This window comes from Dromiciops gliroides, chromosome 3 (assembly GCF_019393635.1).
Source record: "Dromiciops gliroides isolate mDroGli1 chromosome 3, mDroGli1.pri, whole genome shotgun sequence".
Classification (NCBI taxonomy): Eukaryota; Metazoa; Chordata; class Mammalia; order Microbiotheria; family Microbiotheriidae; genus Dromiciops; species Dromiciops gliroides.
Window position 1 is genome coordinate 634,398,093 of NC_057863.1, and position 23,790 is coordinate 634,421,882.

General features: G+C 43.5%; 1 protein-coding gene across 1 annotated transcript in view; it reads right to left on the minus strand.

Annotated features, from left to right (window-relative positions):
• Positions 1 to 23,790, minus strand: part of TP73 (tumor protein p73) — a 204,781-nt gene that overhangs the window by 170,772 nt on the left and 10,219 nt on the right. The window contains exons 2-3 of the mRNA XM_043995532.1: positions 2,417 to 2,515; positions 1,136 to 1,238 (exon numbers count right to left, since the gene is read on the minus strand). Of these exons, the coding sequence (XP_043851467.1) occupies positions 1,136 to 1,238; positions 2,417 to 2,515 (202 nt within the window). The remainder of the gene's footprint in view (positions 1 to 1,135; positions 1,239 to 2,416; positions 2,516 to 23,790) is intronic.

Sequence of the window (23,790 nt, forward strand, 5' to 3'; positions counted from 1 at the left end):
TTTTGCCCTCTCTTGCCCCTCTCTCTGGCCTCACTCTTGCTTGCTATGCACTTTTCCTCTTTTTCTTTCTTTCTTTCTTTCTTTTTTTTTTTTTTGATGAGGCAATTGGGGGTTGGTGACTTGTCCAGGGTCATATAGCTAGTAAGTGTCAAGTGTCTGAGGCCGGATTTGAACTCAGGTCCTCCTGAATCCAGGGCTGGTGCTCTATCCACTGAGCCACCTAGCTGCCCCATGTACTCTTCCTCTTAAGACTATGTAGGTATGAAGACCTGAGACTATGAGAAGTTAGGAAGACACACGGTCAATTCTTTACTGGTATATACAATATTCATAAATAATAAATGCTTACTGCCAAAACAGGTGCCATAGCAATTAATTATAAATAGCAATAATTTTAAAAAACACAGTTTAGGGGGAAGCTAGGTGGTACAGTGGATAGAGCACCAGCCCTGGAGTCAGGAGGACCTGAGTTCAAATCCGGCCTCAGACACTTGACACTTACTAGCTGTGTGACCCTGGGCAAGTCACTTAACCCCCATTGCCCCACAAAAACAAAACAAAACAAAACAAAAAAACCCCACAGTTTAGCAAATAATTTTAAAAATACAGAGCTCAGAATGAAATCAGTGTTTTGGGTGGGAAGAGCAATGGGCCAAGATGTCAGAGGCAGGAAAGGGTAAATAACATGGAGGGAAGGAAGATACTCGTTTTCCTGACCTTATCATTTTGTAGTAGGTAGATAGCCCTCAGCCAAGTGCCTCCATAGTCCTGCAATTCGTCCTACGAGCCCATAATTTGTAATCATGCCTGCTTGCCAACAGACAGCCAAAGGCTCAGGCACAGAATGTTCAGGAAGAAAGGGGATAATGAGAGTTGAAGTTGGTTTCCAACCCAGACCCCGACACATCTTGACATTCCTGCCTAGAGAATCCTGGTCATTTGGAAGCCATTTAGGGAATTTCGATCTGTCCATCTCCTTTTATGATCCCATCCCTTTGAAGAGCCAAAGGTAGTGGTGGAGATGGGAAAGGGGGCCCCATCTGAGTTCCCATCTCAACCATCTCAACCTCCAAGGAAAACTCAACCCTACTATCAGCACTTTGTTTTCCTTGCAGGAGTTAGAGACCTCACTTACCATGACAGGGAAGTCATCCATGCTGACCACAGTCCCACCAGCCACCACCTCATTGCCCCCTTGGCTGGACTGGGGAAGATCAAAATATGTGCTGTCGGGCTCCCTGAGAAAAGATGAAGAAAGCCTTTAGCTTTACCTGAACCACTGGTCTAAACACCCTTACCTACCAGCCCAAGGGTAGAGTTAACTGAGAGGGGAAAGGAGGTGGGGTGGTTTGGGGGGATATAAATCAATCTCATCACTGTCGAGGACCTGAGAGCGCCCTAGCTTCATACCTCTACCCATTCATTTTTCTTCCTATGCATTTCTAGATCTTCCCTCCCCTCTCCACCCCTCCTCAGCTCTCATCTCCTTTCTTTCCTTCCCTCTCTTCTCTTCTTTTTAATCATCCCCCCCCACTCATTTTCTCTCTCTCTCTCTCTCTGCTTTCCTCTCCTATCATCTCCTCTCCACATCTCCTGGTCCTCTCCTCACTTCTCCTTTCTCTCTTCTCTTCTTGGTCCTCTCCTCTCCTTACTCCTCATCTCTCCAGTTTTCTCCCCTCCTTTTTCTTATCTCTTTTCCTATCCTCTCCTCATTTTTCTCTCCTCACCTCCTGATCCTCTTCTCTCCTCAAACTACACAATCCAAGTTTGTGACAGAGGTCATCTGGTCCAACCCATATCTGAACAGGAATTCCGTTCCCAGACAAGTGGGCATCCCTCTTCCACTTGAAGACCTCTAGATATTACCTCTCAATGGATTCTCCTTTGGGGACAATTCTAATTGGTGATAAGTTTTTCCAAAGCTGGAGGCAAATTTGGCTCCTCTGTAATTCTCCCCCATTATTCCCACTCCTGCCCTCTAGAGCCAAGAAGAACAAGGCTAATCCTTCTTCCACATGACAGCTCTTCAAAAGCTTGAAGACAGTGGCCATGCCCTCTCCCCCAAGTCATCTCTGCCAGCAGTGTTCCTAATGGTCTCTTGGTCCCCCCACCCCCACCCTATCCTGTTCCCTGGTCGTCAGGTTCTTTTCTACGACACCAAGTACCCTCGGAAGAGCAATTAGCCTGCTCTGCAGACTGTGAGGAAGTGCCTCGTTTTATCTGGCACATCCTAAGGAACAGCCCTGGCACCAGTGGGTCCACTTAGCTGCAGCTCCTGCCCACATCTTGGTGCCCATCCACCTCTACGTGGGCACCAGACCTCATGAGAAGGTTGAGCCTGGTCTGGGCTGAGGAGACAGCTCCCTGCTCTTCTACTTCATCTCCCAGGGATATAGTAACTCTGAAGAAAACTCACAGAGTACTCCAGAGGTGTTCAAACGTGGATCCTTCATCTGCAGAGGAAGACTCGTGCGACATCTTCATAGAGGGAGAATCCAGCCAAGGGTAAAACACTCTGGGAAGAGAAAACATGCCCCCGTGAAAAAGAAGCCACTTTCCAATTTCTCCAGTTCCTTTCACATCCACCCTCTCATCTGCTTCTAGATACCACCCACCCCCTCCGAGGCTGACAGGGCTAGAATAACCATCTTCACTTTTCACAGGATCATAGATTTGGGGCTGGAAAAGAACATGGGAGCCATGGAGTCCAGCCTCATTTTACAGATAAGGAGGCTGAGAAGGCTCACCTAGCTAGTAAGTGTCTGAGATGGGATATGAGCCTACATCATCTCAATTCCAAGTCTCACTTTCTCTCTACGGTACCATTCTACCTCAAGGTCAACTCTGTCCAGGACAGAGCATATGTCCCTAGTTTTTTTGGGGGGAAGGGGTGGAATACTTGATACCAATTGTGTTTGCTATACTTTAAGAGAAATGATTATTTCTCTTTTATATTAATAGCCAATTATTCAAATTGAGGACACCCTAACTTTTTTTCCCTTGTCCTATTTCCTTGTCTAATCTCTCAAGCTGATGGAAGATACGATAAACATTCTCCTCATTCTGGGTATTCTAACTAGCTCAGCCTTGTGTGAGGGATATAGGTTCGTTGTCTAGATTGCTCAAGGCTGGAGGTGGTCTGGGTATAGAGATAGTCTCTCTGGCCAAGAGTGACTTGATATCACTTACAGCCCCTCACTGAAGTGAGCTGACTTCTCTTTGTAAAATCCGCCCCTTGTTAGTTGTTAACCAGTCAGAGTTGATTGCCACCTTCAGTAACACCAGGAGCCTGCCACCATGATTACCTTTGGTCTAAGAAAGAGATGGCCAAGTGACCCTTATTATCAGTCCTTTTATTAATAAACATGCTGACATTATTAATGAAATGATTCAATTACCCAGAAAATATGTCTCTTGAACTTTTTAAAATGCCACAACTTTTATGGTAAGTCCTCCCCCCCACCCCCCCCAAAAAAAGGTTAACTGAAGTCTAGCTGATTGATATTAATGGGAAACACACCAGTGAGAACTTGGGTTTTTTTGTTTGGTTGTTTGATTTGACTTGTTTGTTTGTTTGTTTTGGCAGGGCAATGAGGGTTAAGTGACTTGCCCAGGGTCACACAGCAAGTAAGTGTCAAGTGTCTGAGGCCAGATTTGAACTCAGGTCCTCCTGAATCCAGGACCCGTGCTTTTTCCACTGTGCCACCTAGCTGCCCCTACCAGTGGGAACTTGTGAGAGTACCAGAAACCCCCCTCAAGGTTACCTGAAAATCAACTCAAGTGTGACTGAAGGGGGGCAGCTAGATGGCACAGTGGATAGAGCACTGGCCCTGGATTCAGGAGTACCTGAGTTCAAATCCGGCCTCGGACACTTGACACTTACTAGCTGTGTGACCCTGGGCAAGTCACTTAACCCCAATTGCCTTACTAAAAAAAAAAAAAAAAAGTGTGACTGAAGGAAGTAGCCCCAGAGAGGGTGGGACATAAACAGATACAATATGCAAGTTAATGGGGGAGGAGCCCAAGGAGAAATAAGTACTAGAAATGGAGGAAGAAGAGCATTCCAAGTATGGGAGATAAGCTGCACAAAGCCAGGAAATGTATTGGCCCCAAAATAACAAGTGGCTAGAATGTAGGGTGCACAAGCGGGAGGGACAGGTAGGTTGGAGTCAGATTGTGAAACAAAGGCACAGCCCTCCTCTTTGTGTCACCTCCAACTCAAAGTTGTATATTTCTCATTCGTTCTTAACCAGTGAATACCTAGAATCAGATCCTAGGTCTAGAATTTGAGGCTGAAGGAACCCCCAGGGACTTTCCAATTCAACCTTGTCATTTCACAGATGATGATGAAACTGAGGCCACTACAGGGTACTAAGCATAGAAGTCAAGAATTAGACTGCCCAGAAGCCTGTCTATCTCCTTCCAGGGACACATATACAGATTCAATAGGATGAGATGTGGCCACTTCCTGTGCTTACCAAGACTGCAATCAAATCACAAACCCATCTGGCCACCTGGGCCCCTAGAGGTCGTCAGCGTCAGCATATGAAAGTCAGAAAGAGCCCAGCCCCAGCCCTGCCCCACCTACCATGCCACATGGCCATGCCAAGCCAGGCAAGTCCAGACTTGCCCAGTATGGGTCACAGCAGGAACATACAATCTGTTGCTGTTTGACTTTCTACATGTAGGGCTGCACGGAGCCTCTGAGGCAGGCACTGCAGGGGCGCATGCCCCCACGGACCTGACCCACACCCTGGAGAAGCCTGGCTAATGGAGATGGCACACAGGACAATAGCTGGGCTGGATATTGTACAGAAAGAGACACTGGACTGGAAAGGAGGGTAGAGAGATGGTATTCAGAAACCCTGCTGGAAGCGGCCACTTCTTCCATTTATTCACTCCTTATTCATTCGTTCATCCAGCAATTATTTACAATGCCAGCCTTGGAGCCAGGGTGACAACCTGGACTCGGTGTTGCTCCTGACACACAGTGGTTATGTGGCCCTTGGCAGGTGACTTCTAAGGACTTTACGCAACTCTCTAGAAGGTGCCAATCTGTACTGATGGATAGTTTCCTCACCTGGGAGTTTTCTACACCAGTGAAATGCTAGGTCTAATTCCTATCTAGTATAGTATTCTAGATACTGATGAAAATATAGAACAGTAGAAGATATAAGTCCTGCCTCCCAGGATATTAGAATCTGGTTGGGTTGAAATATGACAGGCAAGATAGTATAGTGGAAAGAACATTAGTTCCTGAAATCGAATTCTGGCTCTCATAAACTGTGGCACGATAAGTAAACCACCTAACTTCTCTGACATCTCTCTGCAAAATGAGGAGGTTGCATAAGGTAAGGGCTTCTAAACCTGCGGTCTGGGAACTTGTTAAAAAACATTTTTGCAACAGCATTTCAAACTAATTGGCTTCCTTTTCTAATTCGATGTATTTTATTTGATGCATTTAAGAAGATGATTCTGAGAAGGAACTCACAGGCTTCACTGAACTGACTGCCCAAGGGACCCAGGACACAACCAAGGGGAAGAATCCCTGGACTGGATAATGTCTCTAAGGTCCCTGGCAACTCAAAATTCTATAATCCGGACATAGACAAATCAAACAGATAAGCAGTAGAGCACAGGGTTTGCTAAGCTTTCAGCCCTACTGTCCAAACTCCCCTGGCTCAAGCCCCTATATAGCCTGGCGAACTGCCTGGCAGATCTCCCTTTTGTTTGGGCTCACTAACTATCCAATAACCCGGGCACCTACTTCCCTGTGACTCAGGCACAGACTAGCCAGAGGCAATGTGCTAAATTGAACTGTGTGCTGGTTCTGAAACCCAGAGAACCTGGGTTCAAATCCCCACTCTGCTGCCAACCATGGGCATGTCACCAAACCTCAGTGGGCCTCAGTTTCCTCATTTGCAAAATGAGCTGGAGAAGGGAATGGCAAACCAGTCCAGTATCTTTGCCAAGAAAACCAGAAATAGGGTCACAAAAAGTTGGACACAACTGCCATTATCATCTCACTTTTGCTCCCAGTATGTGGGCATGTTAACATCATCATCACCATCGTCGTTGTCGTTCCTTTTTTCAGATTAGCTATAGAAGGTCAGAGTGCCTTGAGTCACACTGCTAGTAAGTATCTGAGGCAGGATTTAACTCCACTCTTGAAGTCCAGACCCCCCTCCCTCCTTATCTTTCTGGGGTAACTGTGCACTGAACTCTACAGCACCAAAAAAGTTTGATGGAAGTTCAGAGAAGGCTGGATAATTTGAAATAGATTTTGCTGAGATATTGTTCAGTCATTTCATTCAGTCCTATCTGACTCTCCATGACCCCATTTGAGGCTTTTTTGGGCAAAGATACTAGAGTGGTTTTGCCATTTCCTTCTCCAGCTGATTTTACAGAGGCAAACGGGGTTAAGTGACTTGTCCAGGGTCATACCGCTTGCAAATGCCTGAGGCCAGATTTGAACTCACAAAGAAGAGTCTTACTGACTCCAGGCCAGGCACTAGATCCACTGTACCACCTAGTTGCCTTTGAATTTTGGTAGGAAAGGGAATGAGGAGGAACCTCCTCAGGAGGGTTCATGAGATTTAAGGCTTGAAACAGATCTTCCAACAAGGGGCTAGTAAGGACCTTAACATGTAGAACAGCAGAGCTGGGAGGGCAATTAGAACATGGAATGTGAGAACCAGGAGAGCCCTTAGAACACAGAATGTGGAGCTGGGAGGGCTCTCAGAACACAGAATGTCAGACGTGGGAGGGCACTTTGAATACAGAACATCAGAGCTGGGAGGGCCTTTAGAGATGATCTGGTTTAAATTGCTCATTTTCCAAATAACTTCACTGCAGCCCAGAGAGGTTAAATACCTTGCCCAATCGTCACACAAGTAGCCAGAATTTGAACCCAAGTCCTTCCCAATCCATTCTCTTTCCACCCATATTGCCTCTGGGAGGAAGAAACAGAATGGGTGAAGTACAGTTTAAGGCTTCATGCCCAAGTCAGCCAGGTCAGGAATGGGCATTTGAAGAGAGACTCTCAGAATTTAGGAAGATTATTGGGGGGGGGGGGCAATGGGAGTTAAGTGACTTGCCCAGGGTCACACAGCTAGTAAGTGTCAAGTGTCTGAGGCCAGATTTGAACTCCGGAATCCAGGGCTGGTGCTTTATCCACTGTGCCACCTAGTTGCCCCCTAGAAGGATTCTTGATGACCCTTTTATTTGACAGAAGAGGAAACTAAGGCCCAGGGACAAGAAAGAACTTGCTGCAACCAAACCCCAAGTTAGCAGCCAAGTCAGGATTCGAACTCAGGTCTCCAGCCTCCCAGCCCAAAGCTGTTTCCACTGTTACACATTTTCCAGGAGTGAAGTCCTTGACAGCCACACAAAGAGCACAAGTTCTGGCACCGGAGAACATCTAAACATCTAATATGATCGGTTTCCCAAAGCCTTGATGCTGATGGATGCCCTTTATTTAAAATAATAATGATGCCCATTTTTGTTGATGCCTTTATTTTGTTTTAGAACCATCCACCTCTTATAAAACAAAAAAAGGGGGGCAGCTAAGTGGTGCAGTGGATAGAGCACCGGCCCTGGATTCAGGAGGACCTGAGTTCAAATCCAGCCTCGGACACTTAACACTTACTAGCTGTGTGACCCTGGGCAAGTCATTTAACCCCAACTGCCTCACCAAAACAAACAAACAAAAAAAGCAAACAAAACAAAACAACAACAACAAATAAAACAAAGAAGAGTAGAGCAAACCCACCATCTATAATGAATGTAACAGCCCAACCCCATAGTCCCTTGCCTTGCTGGTGACAGAAGGGGGATGCTTCACTATCTACCTCCAGGACCAAGATTGGTTATTACCATTGCCCTGAATGTGGTTTCATAGCATCTCGGAATTGGGAGACACTTCCCAGGTCATGTGATCCAAGTCGTACCTGAATCAGAACTCTGCTCTACCACCCCCCAGCCCCAACCCGTAGGCATCCAGTCTTTACTTGAAGACCTCCACGGAGGGGGATTCCACTCACTACCTCCCCAGACAGCACATTCCACCATAAGATATCTCTAATTGTTAGGAAGTTTTTCATTACATCAAGTCTAAACCTGTCCGTCAGCAACCTTTACCTCTTATTCTCAGCTCTGCTGTCTGGGGCCCAGCACAACAAACCCAAGTCCTCAAGTACAAGCCCTCATTTTACAGAGAGGAGAACTGAGGCCCGGAGAGAAGCAACTAGTAGTAGCCCCCTCTTAGTGTTCATTCATCTGCATCATTGAAGGTAGTGGGTATATTTGTTCTTCGGGGACAGTTTACTCCACTATGCGTCATTTCTTATAGATCTTTCCTTGTTTTGCTTCTCATTTTTTTGGTCATTTACACTTATTAGCTGTGTGACCCCAGGCAAGTCACTTCACCCTATTGGCCTCATTTTCCTCATCTATCAAATGAGCTGGAGAAGGAAATGGCTAACTACTCTATCTCTGTCAAGAAAATCCCAAATAAAAAAAAAAAAGAAAGAAAACCCCAAATGGAGTCACGGAGAGTTGGACAGGACCAAAAAAATGATTGAACAAACTGCATGAATGATACTGTGGCTTCACACCCAAAAAGACCTGGGTTTAAGTCTTTCCTCTGACACATATTATGTGACACTATAGGGGTCTTTACCTCTCAGTGATCTAGACAACTTGCAAAGGCTATAAGTGACAGACATGGTGCTCACTACTATCTAGATTGTAAGCTCCTTGAGGTCAGGAACTGCCTTTTGTCTCTTTTTTTATCCCCAGAACTTTAGCACAGTGCCTGGCATATAACGCATGCTTAATCAATGTTTGTTGATTGATTTATTGATAGAGGAGGGATTTTTGTTTTTTTTTTACCTAGGAGTTCCATAAAAAAAGACAGCTCTAGTCCCTAGTGATTACTATTCAATAATATTCTATTACATTCATAGAATTAGAGCCAGAGGGGACCTCAGAGGCCATGCAGTCCGACTCTCTCCTTATACAGATGAAGAAACTGATGCTTAGGGAAGATAAATGACTTACCTAAGGTCATATAGTAAGCATTCAAAGGTGGCTTTTGAACCCATGTCCTATCACTCCCAAGCCAGTGGTCTTTCCCTGGCCCCACAGTGATCCCTGACTTTTTTTGTTGGTGGTAGTTGTTTGTTTGTTTGTTTGTTTGTTTTGCAGGGCAATAAGGGTTAAGTGACTTGCCCAGGGTCACACAGCTAGTAAGTATCAAGTGTCTGAGGCCAGATTTGAACTCAGGTCCTCCTGAATCCAGGAGCGGTGCTTTATCCACTGCACCACCTAGCTGCCCCTGATCCCTGACTTTTATAGTAAGACTGGGGAGTAAGCAAGGGAATAGACTGGGAAACAACTTAAACCTGTTCAATTCAATTCAATCCGATCCCACAAGCAGTCAGTCAGTAAAAACTCCTTAATTAAGCACTTACTTTGTACCAGACACCAGACTGAGTACTAGAGAAAAGAAAGAAAACCCAAACAGCCTCTGCTCTGGAGAAGCATTGGAGCAATTATAGTGTTGGGCAATGGGAATACAAAGATAGAAATGAAGGTCCCTGCCCTCAGAAGCTTACATTCCAAGGGGGAGGGAAAAGAGTGAAACAACTACAAACAGATAAACTGCATAAAGGATAAACTGGAGATAATCTCAGAGGGAATGAGGTGGAACATTCCAGCTTCAGGAGTTCAAGAGACTCAAGACAGAATGTTGCGAATGGGGAATGTTACAGAATGAGCTTCAATCCAGGCCAACTTTCAGAGTCTCAGATTTGGCAGGCACCTCACAGGCCATGGGGCTCAACCCATACCTGACCAAAAATCCCCTCTAGCTCATCCCCATCATTCGGCTGTCCGGCAGCCTCTGCTGGAAGACCTCCAAGCCAAGGGAGGTGAGAATGAACTAGAGAGAGTAGAATTAGGCAATAACATCTCGGGTGGGTCCTCTGGGGCACTGAGACTGAATAATACTTCTGACACCCGACTTCACACAATTGCACATTCATCCCTTCTTCTTTTTTTTTTTTTTTTTGGTGAACAATTAATGAGAGGACTACTAGCTGCCGGTAGTTTGCACAATACAAGACAACTGTCTCAGCATGTGCACATGCCAAAGCTTCAGACAGCCCCCTTAGCAAGACAACGTCCCCACGCACACCCGTTCCTCAGCTTCCAGATCATGAGGCAGCCTGCCAAGTTCTGGGAAGTAGGCAGCAGGGCAGACAGATACAGCAATCTGGCATTGGCGGGCGATAGCCATCTTCTATACAAAAATCGAACAATGTCTCATTTCAGCCTAAGTTCACTTTGTTTCATGTAGAGGGTTTTAAGATACTCCATGTTGGCTTCAAACAGCATCCAAGGAACCATCCGTATGCTAATCTGAACAATTCTGAACATGTGCATTCACACACACACACACACACACACACACACACACACACACACACACAGAGGATAGACAAAAAAAGCAAGCCCAACCTAGAAGAAATTTGACCAGGGAGGAGAAAAGAAAAAAAAATCGGAATAAGAATGCAAAATCCGCCTTGCTTTCTCAATTACACTATGGCCTCTCAATTAGACTATAGACATATAGTCTGAGCCTGAATCTCGGCTGTAGCTGTGTAACTTAGTCAAGTCACTTATCCCCTTGGGTCCTCAACTTTCTCATTTATAAGGTGAAGAGGCCAGACTAGATGGCCTCTGGGGTATCTTCCAGCTCAAGAGCTAAAATCCTAAATCACTTTCCAATTTTTGCCTCAGTTTCCTAGGGAGGTTGGACCAGAGGACTCTGAGGTCCCTCCTAGCTCTATAGCTATGATGGTATGATGGATAATGGCAACCTGAGTCCATAAATTTCCCATCAGGCAGGTATGAACCATTCTTCCTCAGGTCCTACAGATTCTCTCAAGATATGAGTCACCTTTTCACAAGTTTTTCCTAGCCTCTTGTTTCTTCCTAAGGCAGCTTGCTGAAGACTCTGTGAGTAGCTATACTTCAATCAACTTATCAGCCACCAAGCATTAATGTGCTGGGCTCATCATCCATCACAACTGTCTCTCCCAGGTACAGAGCTTCTCCAGAGGGTGCATCCAAATACATGGTGAAATCCAGGCTGTAGACATCCTTCATCCATTTGGTCTTTCCCGTGTGGATGGATGGGTCAAACTCCCTTGGACAAATACAGTTTTCTTCCCAGAGAATGCATTATCTTGGGACTTGATGCAATCAACAAAAGGTCATCAGCAAACATGAGCATGTGGAAACCTCTCCTCAACCTGGACCTTGCTCTGGATCCCCTCCATCACAGTGTTGAATGTTGGTGGGTTTTTTTTAATTTTCAACTTTGACCTCAGAGCAATTGAATCAAACCTTAAAACAGAGAAAGGAAAGGGGCCTGGATTGGAAAGTGGGCTACAAAGAACCCATTCTTCTCAGAATAACAAAGGCTTGCCTTTTCAAAATAAACATATCCATGTTGCTTTAAGGTAGGAATGCCTGAAACAATACTGTCTCCAAAGAGAAAAATATGAACATTACACAGAGGGCAATGGAAAAGCAAATGGTGGCCAAGGAAGGAGTGTGCTGGTAAATATTTAACAACCAGTTCTGTGATTGCATGTGTGAAACACTTCTAAGTTTTATCTGAATTATTAAGATTTTTCTCACTTTCTTAAGTCTGGACAATCAACAGAATATTAAATCAAGCCCTGATTTGTAGCATTTTCTTATTTCTAAGGTGTAAATGGTCCCGATGAAATTTAACAAGCTGACTCCAAGCACATCCTTGCTTGTTGGTGTTGATATATAACCAATAAGGAATGTAGAGAAGAACAGGGGTAAAGGATGTCATCAAAGAAATAGATGACAAAAAGAGATGATAGCTTGGCTATTTGGGGTGGGGGAGAAACAGAGACAGAGAAAGAAAGAGATAGAGATGGATGGAGAGAGACAGAGACAGAGAGATAGATAGATAGGAAGGGAAGGAGGAAGGGGGAGAGAGGAGGGAGTCACGGACAGAGACACAGACATAGATGGAGAGACAGAGACTAAGAGGTAAATGAATGGATGGGGAGGGAAGGAGGAAAGAGAAGAGAGAAGGAGGGATTTAGAGACAAATAGAGACAGATAGATGGAGAAAAACAGAGAGAGACAGCAACTAAGAGATGGATGAATGAGGGGGACAGGATGGAGAGAGGAGGAGGGAAGGAGAGATAGATGGATGGATGGGGAGAGAGGTAAGGACAGGAAGGAGGAAGTCAGAGATAGAGGGAGACAGAAAGAGAGATGGATGGATGGAGAGATAGAGAGAGTGAGACAGTAGGAAGGAGAGGGTAAGGGCGAAAGAGGGAGACAGGGACAGAAAGGAGACAGAGAGAGGAGAGAGGAGAGAGGAGAGGAAGATAGAAACACACAGAGAGAAACAGAGAATGAAGAAAGAGAGAAAAGGGGGAAAGGAGGGAGGAGGAGAGACAGACAAACAGAAAAAGAATTCCTCACTCTGCCAGTAATTGGTTCTGTGACCTTGGACAAGTCATTTCTCTTTTCTGTGCCTAACTTTACTAATCAACAAAATGGGAGAGGCTGGTCCAGATGACTGTGAAATTCATCCAAACTCCAGCATTCTACATTCCATAATCTCAGGTCCTTTCCAATGCTAAGGTCCCACCTGGATCTGATATTCCCTTTTCCAAGGCCCTCCTGACTCTGCTATCTCTGTTCCAAAGTCTCCCTCAGCTCTGACAGTCTCTATCCTGCGGTCCCAGTCAGTTCTATCTCTAGGATCCTATCCATGATATTCAGCTGCCCCAAAACAAAACCCTTTCCCATATAATTTATTCAGATCTCTCTCCTTTCCCTGCCAAAGCTCACAAAGGCACATTCATCCCAAAGGCCTAGGAAGAGGGCTCAGAAGACCCACGGAGCTGGGCTGGTGGAGTCAAAGGGCAGCTTTCTCCTCCCTGGATCCCAAGGGCTGTCAGCTGTCTCCAGGAAAGCTCTCCTGCAGGGGGGCCGGGGAAGAGGCATGGTGAATCAGTACACGGCCCTGACTATAACGTCTGCAATCCTTTGCTGCCACCAGCAGGAGCTTCTCCCTTGTACCTGAGGACGCCAATTCGGAGCCTGGTACGGAGAAAAGTGCCCTGGCCTTTGCCTGCGAGACCAGGACTTAAGAACCCCCACCTCTCATCCCGACTCCCTGAGTGATCCAGGGCAAGGCACAGAATCCTTAAATCGGGAAGAGATCTCAAGAGGAGAGCTTGTCCAACCTTCAACCCCTCTCCAGGGACAGGGAACTCACTATTCAAAGCATTTATTTGTGACTTGTTTGAGTTTTGTGGTTCACCATGGAAAGGGGGGGGGCTGGATTGGGAGCCAGAGCACCTGGGTTCAGATCCTGCTTTCTGTCACAACCTGTGTGACCTTGTTCCCTACTCTTCTTTAAAATGAGAGGACTGGACTCAGTGGCCCCCCAAAATCCTTTCCAGCTTTAGAATACTAATAATAATCAATAATAACAATGATGATGATACCCACTACTTATATAGATAGCTCCTACTATATCAGATTTTTTTGATGTTTGAATTCGTTTTCTGATTTTCAAAAATTCTTGGTTACAAGGGATTCTGGGAAGGGGAGGGAGAAGAATACAGAAGAAAAATTAGGTGATATCAAAAGAAGATATATCAATAAAAATATGTTTTACATTTGAAAAAATAGTTAATCCCCCCCAAAAAAGAAAATAAAGGGATTGGACTATATGACTTCAAAAGTCCTAGCTCTGAAGTACTACGGTATTTCTAAAACTGTTAAAACTAAACAATTAAAAATATATTCTCCAAGCGAAACTGAAATTCCTACCAGGCCAATTTATATCAGAGGAATGACAAATACTTGTTGGCAAGCAGAGGCAGCTTGGTATGGTGGAAAGTGGGCTGATTTTGGAGCCAGAGGACCTGGGTTCAAATCTTCTCCAGGACCTGTGTGACATTGGGTAAATTACTTAACCTCTATGGGGCTCAGTTTCCCCTCCTATAAAAGGAGGGGTTCAACTAGATGGCCATCCATCCAGCTTTGACACATGACTGGTTGATCCTACAGTAACAAATAACATGGTGTAGGAGAAAAGGTAGCCCAACTATACTAATTTGCAACCTGCAAAGACTTGGGCAATTACTACTGCCCCTCTGGCCCTCAGTCTCTTCATCTATAAACCAAGACCACTGAACTGTTGTTGTTTGGTCATGCCCGACTCTCTGTGACTCCATTTGGGGTTTTATTGGCAAAGATACTGGAATAGCATCTTACCTTACAGATGAGGAAACCAAGGGAAACACAGTGAAGTGATTCGCCCAGGGTCACACAGCTAGGAAGTGTCTGAGGCCAAATTTGAACTCAGGTCTTCTTGTCTCCAAGCCTGGCACTCTGTGCACTATGGTGCCACGAACCCTCTAAAGTCCCTTTCAGTTCTCCCAACATTACTCTCTAGAAAAGTCAAGCCCTCTATAAATTGATGTTCTGTGCTTATATCTCACTCTCCAACCCCACTCCCATTCCTCACCCTCTGCAGTCAAACTGAAACCTCCTTGAGGGAGGAGAATGAGTAACCTTTTCTTTTCTTTTCTTCCTTTTCTTTTTTTGGGCAGGGCACTTGCCCAACAGCTAGTAAGTGTCAAGTGTCTGAAGTCAGATTTGGACTCAGGTCCTCCTGAATCCAGGGCTGGTGCTTTATCCACTGCACCACCTAGCTGCCCTGGGAAATGAGTAACCTTTATACCATAACTGCCACCTTATCCATTGCCAGCTGTTAGTTACCACTAAACAGAAGTCATTCTCACTCACACCACACTTGGGAGAACTGGAGTTTCGGTTGTGGTATATATATTTCAGGGCTGAGAACCTCCTCATCTAGCATCACTAGATGTACATAGATCTCGAACAAATGTTACAAACAGACAATTAACCAGATTCAGATTGGTTGGAGAAGTTTGGTCTAGGCTGCTTGTGGGAAAACGATGCTGTGTTCTCAACAATCCCCAGATGCTCTTGGCAGCAAACACTCATCTCTTCAATACTCTGCCCATCCAGATATACATCAGAGTCAAGACAAGGGGTAGTTTTCTAAATATCATATCTGCATACACGGAATCCCCCAACAGGAAATAAACTCTGTAAGAGCATATTTTTTTTGTCATTGTATCCCCCAACACTTAACATAGTGCCTGGCACATAGTAGGTACTTAATACTGGTTGACTGATGGATGGATGGATCCATTCTTTTTCTAAGGTGGATGGTTACACTGATTTCTCATTATGGGGCAGATGTCACCAAGGTGGCTTTAGGGAATTGCAAATATGTAAAGTTCCTTTTACCTTATTCTGTTTCAGAGACCAAGTGATATATCATTATGCTCTCTGCATGGTTCTCCTGATCCTACTTACTTCACCCAGCATTAGCTCATACAAGTCTTCCCATTCTTCTCTAAATTCCTTACATCTGGCATTTCTTATGGTGGTCTAACAATGCTATATATGTTTATGTATATACACATGTATATCTGTATACACATGTCTATATCTCTGTATACATGTATACATACATATATATATATATTTGTGTGTGTGTGTGTGTGTGTGTGTACACATATACACCTGCCACAGTGTGTTCAGCCATTTCCCAATGAATGGGATACATTTTGGTTCCAGTGAGAATGTAAACTCCTTAAAGGCAGAGCCTAAGTCTGCTTTTTCTTTGCATCGTCAATGCTTAGCACTGAGCCCAGCACATAGGAGGCATTTAACCTGACCTTGATATCCCTAGGATATATATGCCAAGATGTAGCATTGCCATACCAAAGGGTATGGGACGTTGAGTTGCCTTTCTCACAGAATTCCAAATTCTTTTCCAATGAACTCCCTTTTAAAGACAAATTGACATCTATGGAAACCTTTAGAAGCAAAGTGATTTTTTCCATTTGTCCTCCCTCTGGGTGAACATATATTCATAACTTTAATCATTTATGTAAATATAAGTGCATATATAATTATACACATATATGTAAGATATAAAATCATATGTGTATATGTTATATAAATTATATGTATAGACACATTATAAATGTGATTTCACATGTGTAATTATATCTGCATATGCTTATGTGTAAATTACATATGTTGTGTGTTAATTACATACAAAATTACATACATATGTACAATTTCCCTATATAATTATATACATACTTATATATAATTAGATTGAGAGAGAAATATAGATGAAAGAGATACATATAGATATATAGACATAATAGTGCTGTTCTAAATGATAGAGAGGTACGTTTTCTAAATATCATATCTGCATACACTGAGAGCCCGTCTCAGAGCCAGGAAGACCCGAGTTCCATCTTGTCTCTGACATGTGCTGGCTGTATGATCCTGTCTGCGTAAGTCTCTTAACCTTTCAGTGTTCTGGGTAAATATCCAAGACTATCTATGGTACCAAGGAAATTAGCAGCCTGTGGATTCATGAAGTAGGATGGTGGCGAAGATTATAACTTTCTAGTACTCTACCCATGAGGAAGAGCGGAGGGACCTTTCAATAGGGATGAGGGGACAAAAGCCTGCTTCTCTAGGCATCAATGCTGTACTTATCTTGAGGTGTACACCCACTCTGCAGACCACTAAATAAGTCTTGTTTTGCTCACCACTTCTGGTCTGGTGATCCCAAGGATCATTGTGGGGGCCTATTTCTCACAGGATAATTCACAAAGAAACTTCAGGAAAATGGAGCCCTCCTGGGCCTCAGTGTCTTCATTTGTAAAATGGGGCTGATGATAATGCTGATAGGAGGTACTACATTTTATTATATTCATGGAACGGAATGTGTTTATTACATAGTAAGAATCAACAAATAGGAAGAAATCAGAGAAAAAGAGGAAAGGTCATGTGAATTGATGCAGAATGAAGTAAGCATAACCAGGAGAATGCTAGACATGAACGTTACAATGACGTAAATGATGAGGGTGGGGGTGGGGAGAACACTACAAGGCAGCTGATCTACATTAAATGCAATGATTGATCTCGGCTCCAGAGAATAGATGATGTGTGCAGAGAATGTTGCAAAAACAGACTCAATTGGTTTTGTTGAACTGTTTGTTGTTAAGTTATTAAAAAATACAATGGCTTCTGCCTGGCAGCGGGGGAGCCCTATTTGTTAATGAATATAGGATAAAAAACAAAAGTCATCAGTAAAATGTTGAAGACAAAATAAGCCAGTTAGATTAGATGATCTCTAAGGTTCTAAATCATATTCCATCTCCGAATTCCTGACTCAGTTCCCAGTACCTGTTTACTTGTAGGAATTAAATGACAACACTCCCTACCCCCACCACATACCGGCTTAGGCAGATTTTTTTTAAAGGACCTACTACGTACCAGATATATGAAATAGATTAGGTGACTTCATCTCCCTGGGTCTCAACTTCTGTAAGATGGGAAGATTAGAGGAAAAGGTGGCTTTTCACTGAATGGACAGTCATAACGCTTAGGTTTGAATCCTGCAACTCTGATGTTGGCTACCTATGTTAGTCTTGAACAAATCAATTCACCCTTGCTGGGCCTCAGTTTCCTCATGTGTAAAATGAAGAGTGGACTAGATCCTGAAGCCCCTTTCTGACTTACCCACATCACCCCCCACCTAGCTAAGTCTCAGAGACAGGGCAGGTCTCACTACTTCTCCGGCACTGCAGGAAAGAAATGGACTTGGGAACTTGTGAGCTATTATGTCACATAATAAAATGAAAAAATAAAAATAAAAATAAAAATAAGAGAGATGGTTCCTATGGTCTTTTTTGAGTACTAAGTTGTAGGAAACCAAAGGCTGCCAATCTCATCTTTTAGGCATGAATGTGCCCAAATACAGAAGTCATAAGTTGTCAGACCCTTTCCCCAACCCTCTCATCTTTAGGCTTCTTCCCCTACCTCCAACCCATGCAGTTTCAAATTTTTTCAGAGGCCCTTTTTGTGGGGCAGCAAAAGACCTAGCACCCCTCCCGTTCCCACCTGTTACATTGCCCCCCCCCTTACAAATTAATCCGTAAATCTCATAATACTTTTTTTCTGGCTAAATAATAATTATGGCTACATTTTTTAGTTTAATACTAAACCCTAAATGGCAAAGAAACTAGTAGAAATATTCTATTATTGAGGGTGTTTGTTTTTTTGATGAGCAAATAGGAGCAGCCCATGGGTCAGACCTGGAGGATTGCCTTAGAAAGAATTTTTAAGAGTCCCTCCTTCTTGACTTTGAGGTCAGAGGTGATGAACAATTATAAATTTAACCCTTTAAAATGGAAATTCCTACCTGTGGAATGCCCTGAAGACCACCCTCCCTGAGTTCATGATGTCAGCTGGACAGCAGACTTGGGACAGCTGAGAGGTCAGAGACACTCCTTAAAATGTCGGCCCCTCCCTAAATTGGCGGGCCTTGGCCATCTTCCAATCTCAGCTTTCCCTTCAAGAGGACAGGAGCATTCCACCCCCACCCCAACAACTTGCCCTCAGCTCTGTCCCACAGACATTTCCCAGGCTCTGGCTCCTGTGGAAAATAAAGAGATTGAAGCTTTATGTGGGGAGAGTGAGCAGGCTGGTGAGCAGAGACACTTCCAGACCTCTCTGCCCCCCTTCTAAGGCCTTGCTTCAGGAAGCAGCCATTTTCACTTCTGCTGCTGCTTGCATTTTGGGATAGGTGGCTAAACTTGGGAGCTTTCCTTCTTCCTGAGGCTGGATGGGGTACACGCATGGGGACAAGGCAGGGATGGGGATGGGGACTTTATCTCCTCTCTACCACTATAAGTAGAGACTTCCTGCTGAAAAGTCAGTCCTGAAGATGATGTGAGGAATGCAGGTCCAGAACCAAATCGTTGTGTGGAAACAGTTATTCAAATTCCCCTGACCACCACCAACAACAACTGTCCCCCAGTTCGTTCTGGGGAAATCAAAGGCAGAGGAGACAAAAACAAAATTAATCACCCTCTTCCTCCTCTCACCTCGGGATTGAGTACGATATGCAAAATAAAACAGCAGTCACCCATAGGAACCACTCTCTGCTTCTCCCTAAACTGGATCTCAACTCTTGAAAAGTGTTAGTTGGGGAGCGGATAGGGGTGGGAAGAGAAGGAAAGGAATGCTACCAGAATCTAGGGAAAGTCCCTGAGGAATTACCCAGAATCCTGCCCAGCCCTATGCTTGAAGGATCTTCTGCCCAGTCCGGGACAATGTCACAGTGAGAAATCCCTGGGGAAGAAACTGGGTCACCTCATCTCCAGATCTAAAGGCTGGGGATTCAAGCTAGCCGGGTCACCAACAGCTAACCAAGCACCTACTTTAAGGGAGGAAGGCATGAAAACACCAGCCAGCCACTCCCTCCCCGGGGCAAGTTTCATTCTCCATTTTCAGAATTACGATGATCCAATTCCAGCTGGTGACACCCTCCCCTGGACAGGGCCCCTTTGGTAGCAAGAGTCACAACTAGATGTTGATGCTCAACAAAAGTCAGAAGATCATAGACCCCCCAAGCCAGAAGACTGCCTTAGAGTTGTTTTTTGGTGAGGCAGTTGGGGTTAAGTGACTTGCCCTGGGTCACACAGCTAGTAAGTGTCAAGTGTCTGAGGCTGGATTTGAACTCAGGTCCTCCTGAATCCAGGGCCAGTGCTCTATCCACTGCGCCATCTAGCTGCCCCCTGACCGCCTTAGAGTTGTAAGGGGACCTTAGTGCAATCAGATAATGTTGCATTTTTATATTTTAACCAATGGGTTAAAAACTCACTGAAATTAATTCTTGACTTTGAAGTCAGAGGAGATGGCCAATTATAAATTTAACTTTATTATTTTATTTATTCCCAAATTAATTGGGAAACTTTTTAACAGATGGAGAAACTGTTTTCAGATTTTAAAATGTACAGATGTGAGCATTTTTCCATGTGACATATTTAAGTAATTTTTTTCACAATAAAAACTCAATTTTCTTTTTGTGTGTGTGTGACAAGCTTTAGAATCCTGAATTTAAACATCAAAAAGGAGAGAATTCCCATATACTCAGCAGGACATAAAAAGCATATTGTATATGAAACCACAAATCTGATTGCTTTTTTTTTTTAGTGAGGCAGTTGGGGTTAAGTGACTTGCCCAGGGTCACACAGCTATTAAGTGTTAAGTGTCTGAGGCCAGATTTGAACTCAAGTACTCCTGACTCCAGGGCTGGTGCTCTATCCACTGTGCCACCTAGCTGCCTCCCCCCACCCCGGTTTGCTTTTTAAAAAAGTAAATAATGAATTCTATATGTTAATTTCTAAACTATCCTGATAGTTTGAACTTCCTTATGTTCTTTTCTGTGCAAAACATCTTTTTTTTGCATCACTCTTGCCCCTTCTCCCTCTGTATGTCCCCCCCAAAAAAAAACCCTAAAACCAAAAGAAATAATTTAAAAAAACACCTGAGACTTTTCTTTTGCAGATTGTTCCTTTCAGGAAGTGATTGGTGGCTACCTTCTATTTTTACTTAATAAATATGAGAAGTTTTTCATTTATTTCTTGAAATAGTGTCCAGGCTTTTTTTTTTAATCATGGTTTTCAGGGAGTACAATGATTATTAAATTCTCTCTCCTTCACCTGTTTTCCCAGTTGGTCAGATGTTTTTGTTATTAGATATAAAAATCCCATACAATGATTCCTGTGAGTTAAGGCTTACACAGATATCTTACATTATTTTTTAATATTTGGGGTTTTGTCCCCATCTTTCTTACTGTTTCATGGAGTCATCAGTCTATTTGAGTTTCCAGGGGCATGCATTTCTTGGGTAAGGTTTACTGTTCTCTCATCTACACTGCTTCTTCTCGTTCTAATTCTTTTCTCCAGAGTTTTGTTTCATGATTTATCTCCTGCTTCTCAGGTAAGCTGTAGTTTTGGACTAGAATGGCTCCTGAAGTTGCTTCCAAATCGTGATTTCTATGATTCTGTGATTACTGTTATTACCTAGCAAGATAGCTGAGGAGAGAGAGGAGCCTCAAGTCTCTCATTCTCTATTTTGCCTGCTTGGAGTTACATTCTTAGAATTATCTTCAATCCACTGTTTCCTTGCAAGGATCTCTTCAAAAGGACTTGCATGAACTGATGGTGAGGGAGATGAGCAGAACCAGGAGAACACTGTACACAGTATCAACAACATTGTGTGTTGATCAACTGTGATAGACTTGATTCTTCTCAGCAATACAACGGTACAAGATAATTCCAAAGGACTCATGTTGGAAAAGACTCTCCAAATCCAGAAAAAAAAAAAAAACCGAACTGTGGAACATGGATGCAAATTGAACTATACTATTTCTCTTTTTTTGGTGCTGTTGTTTTTCTTTTTTGCTCTGATTCTTCTCTTATAATATGACTAATGCAGAAATATGTTTAATGTTATTGTACATATATAACCTATATCAGATTACTTGCTGTCTTGGGGAGGGGGAGGGAGGGGAGGGAGGGAGAAAAATTTGAAACTAGAAATCTTATAAAAACAAACGTTGAAAACTATCTCTACATGTAACTGGAAAATAATAAGATACTTTTATAATTTAAAAAAAGAATGTTAATAAAAAATTAAATGCGGGGCAGCTAGATGGCGCAGTGGATAGAGCACCGGCCCTGGAGTCAGGAGTACCTGAATTCAAATCCGGCCTCAGACACTTAACACTTATTAGCTGTGTGACCCTGGGCAAGTCACTTAACTCCAATTGCCTCACTAAAAAAAAATAAATAAAAATTAAATACAAAAAAAGAATCTCTTCAAACCATTTCTCTTCTTTTCAAGAGTTACTTTAAGACCAGATTATAGAATCCTTGCTGTTCCACAAAGAAGTCCAACTCTGTATTTTCACAGGCTGTTCTCCATTCCCAGAATGCTCCCCTTCCTCCATATCTCCTGATTTCCTTCAAGTCTCAGGTAAAATCCTAACTTCTACAGGAAGCCCTTTCCAATGCCTCTTGTTGACCCTTAGCTCTTCTGTCAATTATCTCCAATATATCCTTTCTATAATCTTCTTCACATATATTATCTCCCTATTAGACTGTAAGCTCCTGGAGGGCAAGAACCAGTTTTGCCTTCTTTTTGTATCCCCAGACCTTAGAACAGTACCTGGCACACAGTAGGTACTTAATACATGTTTGTTGCCTTGAATATAATCCACAAATCCATCTAACCAGACCACGCAACAAAGAAGATACACTGTAAAAAAATTCTGTACCTCGCATTCTAAGCACAAGTCTCTCAGATATGAAATATAAGAAGATACTTCGGATGTGAGTCTAATACCATACAATAAATATGCCGAAGACAAATGAATGAACGATCAACCCCTCCACAGTGTGGAGCTCCCATTCTGGGAAGTCTCTCTCTTCTGTTCCCAGCATCCACAGAACTGCAGAATTTCAGCATCAGAAGGGTCCTCAAAAGTTGTGGACAACAGTCCAGTACATAAAGCAGCATAACCCAAACGTGACCTCCAGTAGTCCTCCAGCCTCTACTCCCCACACATCCCCTTACCCTTTTCAATAGCTCTAATTGTTAGGAGGCTTTTACTGACCTTTTGACTAAATTTACCTGTCTGCAAAGTACCTTCCCTGCTCCTGGTCCTGCTCCCCAGGGCCCAGCATAACAAGATTAATGCCTCTTCCAAATAACTGCCCTTTAAATATTTGAAGATGGCTGGCACAGCCTCCCTGACTCTTCTTCTGGTGGCTAAGCATCCCTAGTTCTATCAACCAATCATCATAGGGTATAAGCTCTGAAATCTGTGACCTCCCTGGTTGTCCTTCTCTTGGAGATTATGCCCAGTGGGGCACCCAGAACTGAACCCAATACATTAATGTATATCAACTTTGCCTATATCTTGTATGTATCTTGTATGTATGTTTTTTATTTATTTGTTTGTTTATTTGTTGTGCAGGGCAATGAGGGTTAAGTGACTTGCCCAGGGTCACACAGCTAGTAAGTGTCAAGTGTCTGAGGCTGGAATTGAACTCAGGTCCTCCTGAATCCAGGGCTGGTGTTTTATCCACTGTGCCACTCAGCTGCCCCTGTATTTATTTTTTGGTGAGAGGACAGCTAGTGTATAGAGTGCCAGGCCTAGAGTCAGGAAGACCCGAGTTTCAACCTCACCTCAGACACTTACCAGCTGTGTGACCCTGGGCAAATCACTTTGCCCTGTTTGCCTCAGTTTCCTCATCTGTAAAATGAGCTGGAGAAGGAAATGGCAAACTAATCTGGTATCTCTGCCCCAAACCCCACCCCCCACAAAAAGAAGGGGTAGTGAAGAGTTGGACACAACTAAACAACAACAACTGAATGATTCTAGTGCATGTGTTCTCATCACCAAAAGAATACAAGCTCATCGAGGGAGCATTCAGTGTATCTGTGTTCCCAGTGCACAGCATTGTGTCTGATGCATAGTAGGTGCTTAATAAATGCTTGCTAATTTATTCTAGGCATATACACACACATATATATTTATACATATAATAATATAAACACATATGCACAAATAGATACATTTCCACATAAGCATACAGAAATGCATCCATACCTACATAAATATATCTATATTCATATATATCAATGGTTCACAAAAAAGATGGTCCAGGGACCCTTGGAAATCCCTGAGACCCTTTCAAGGGAGTGAAGTTTCATAATAATACTAAAACTCTTGGGGCA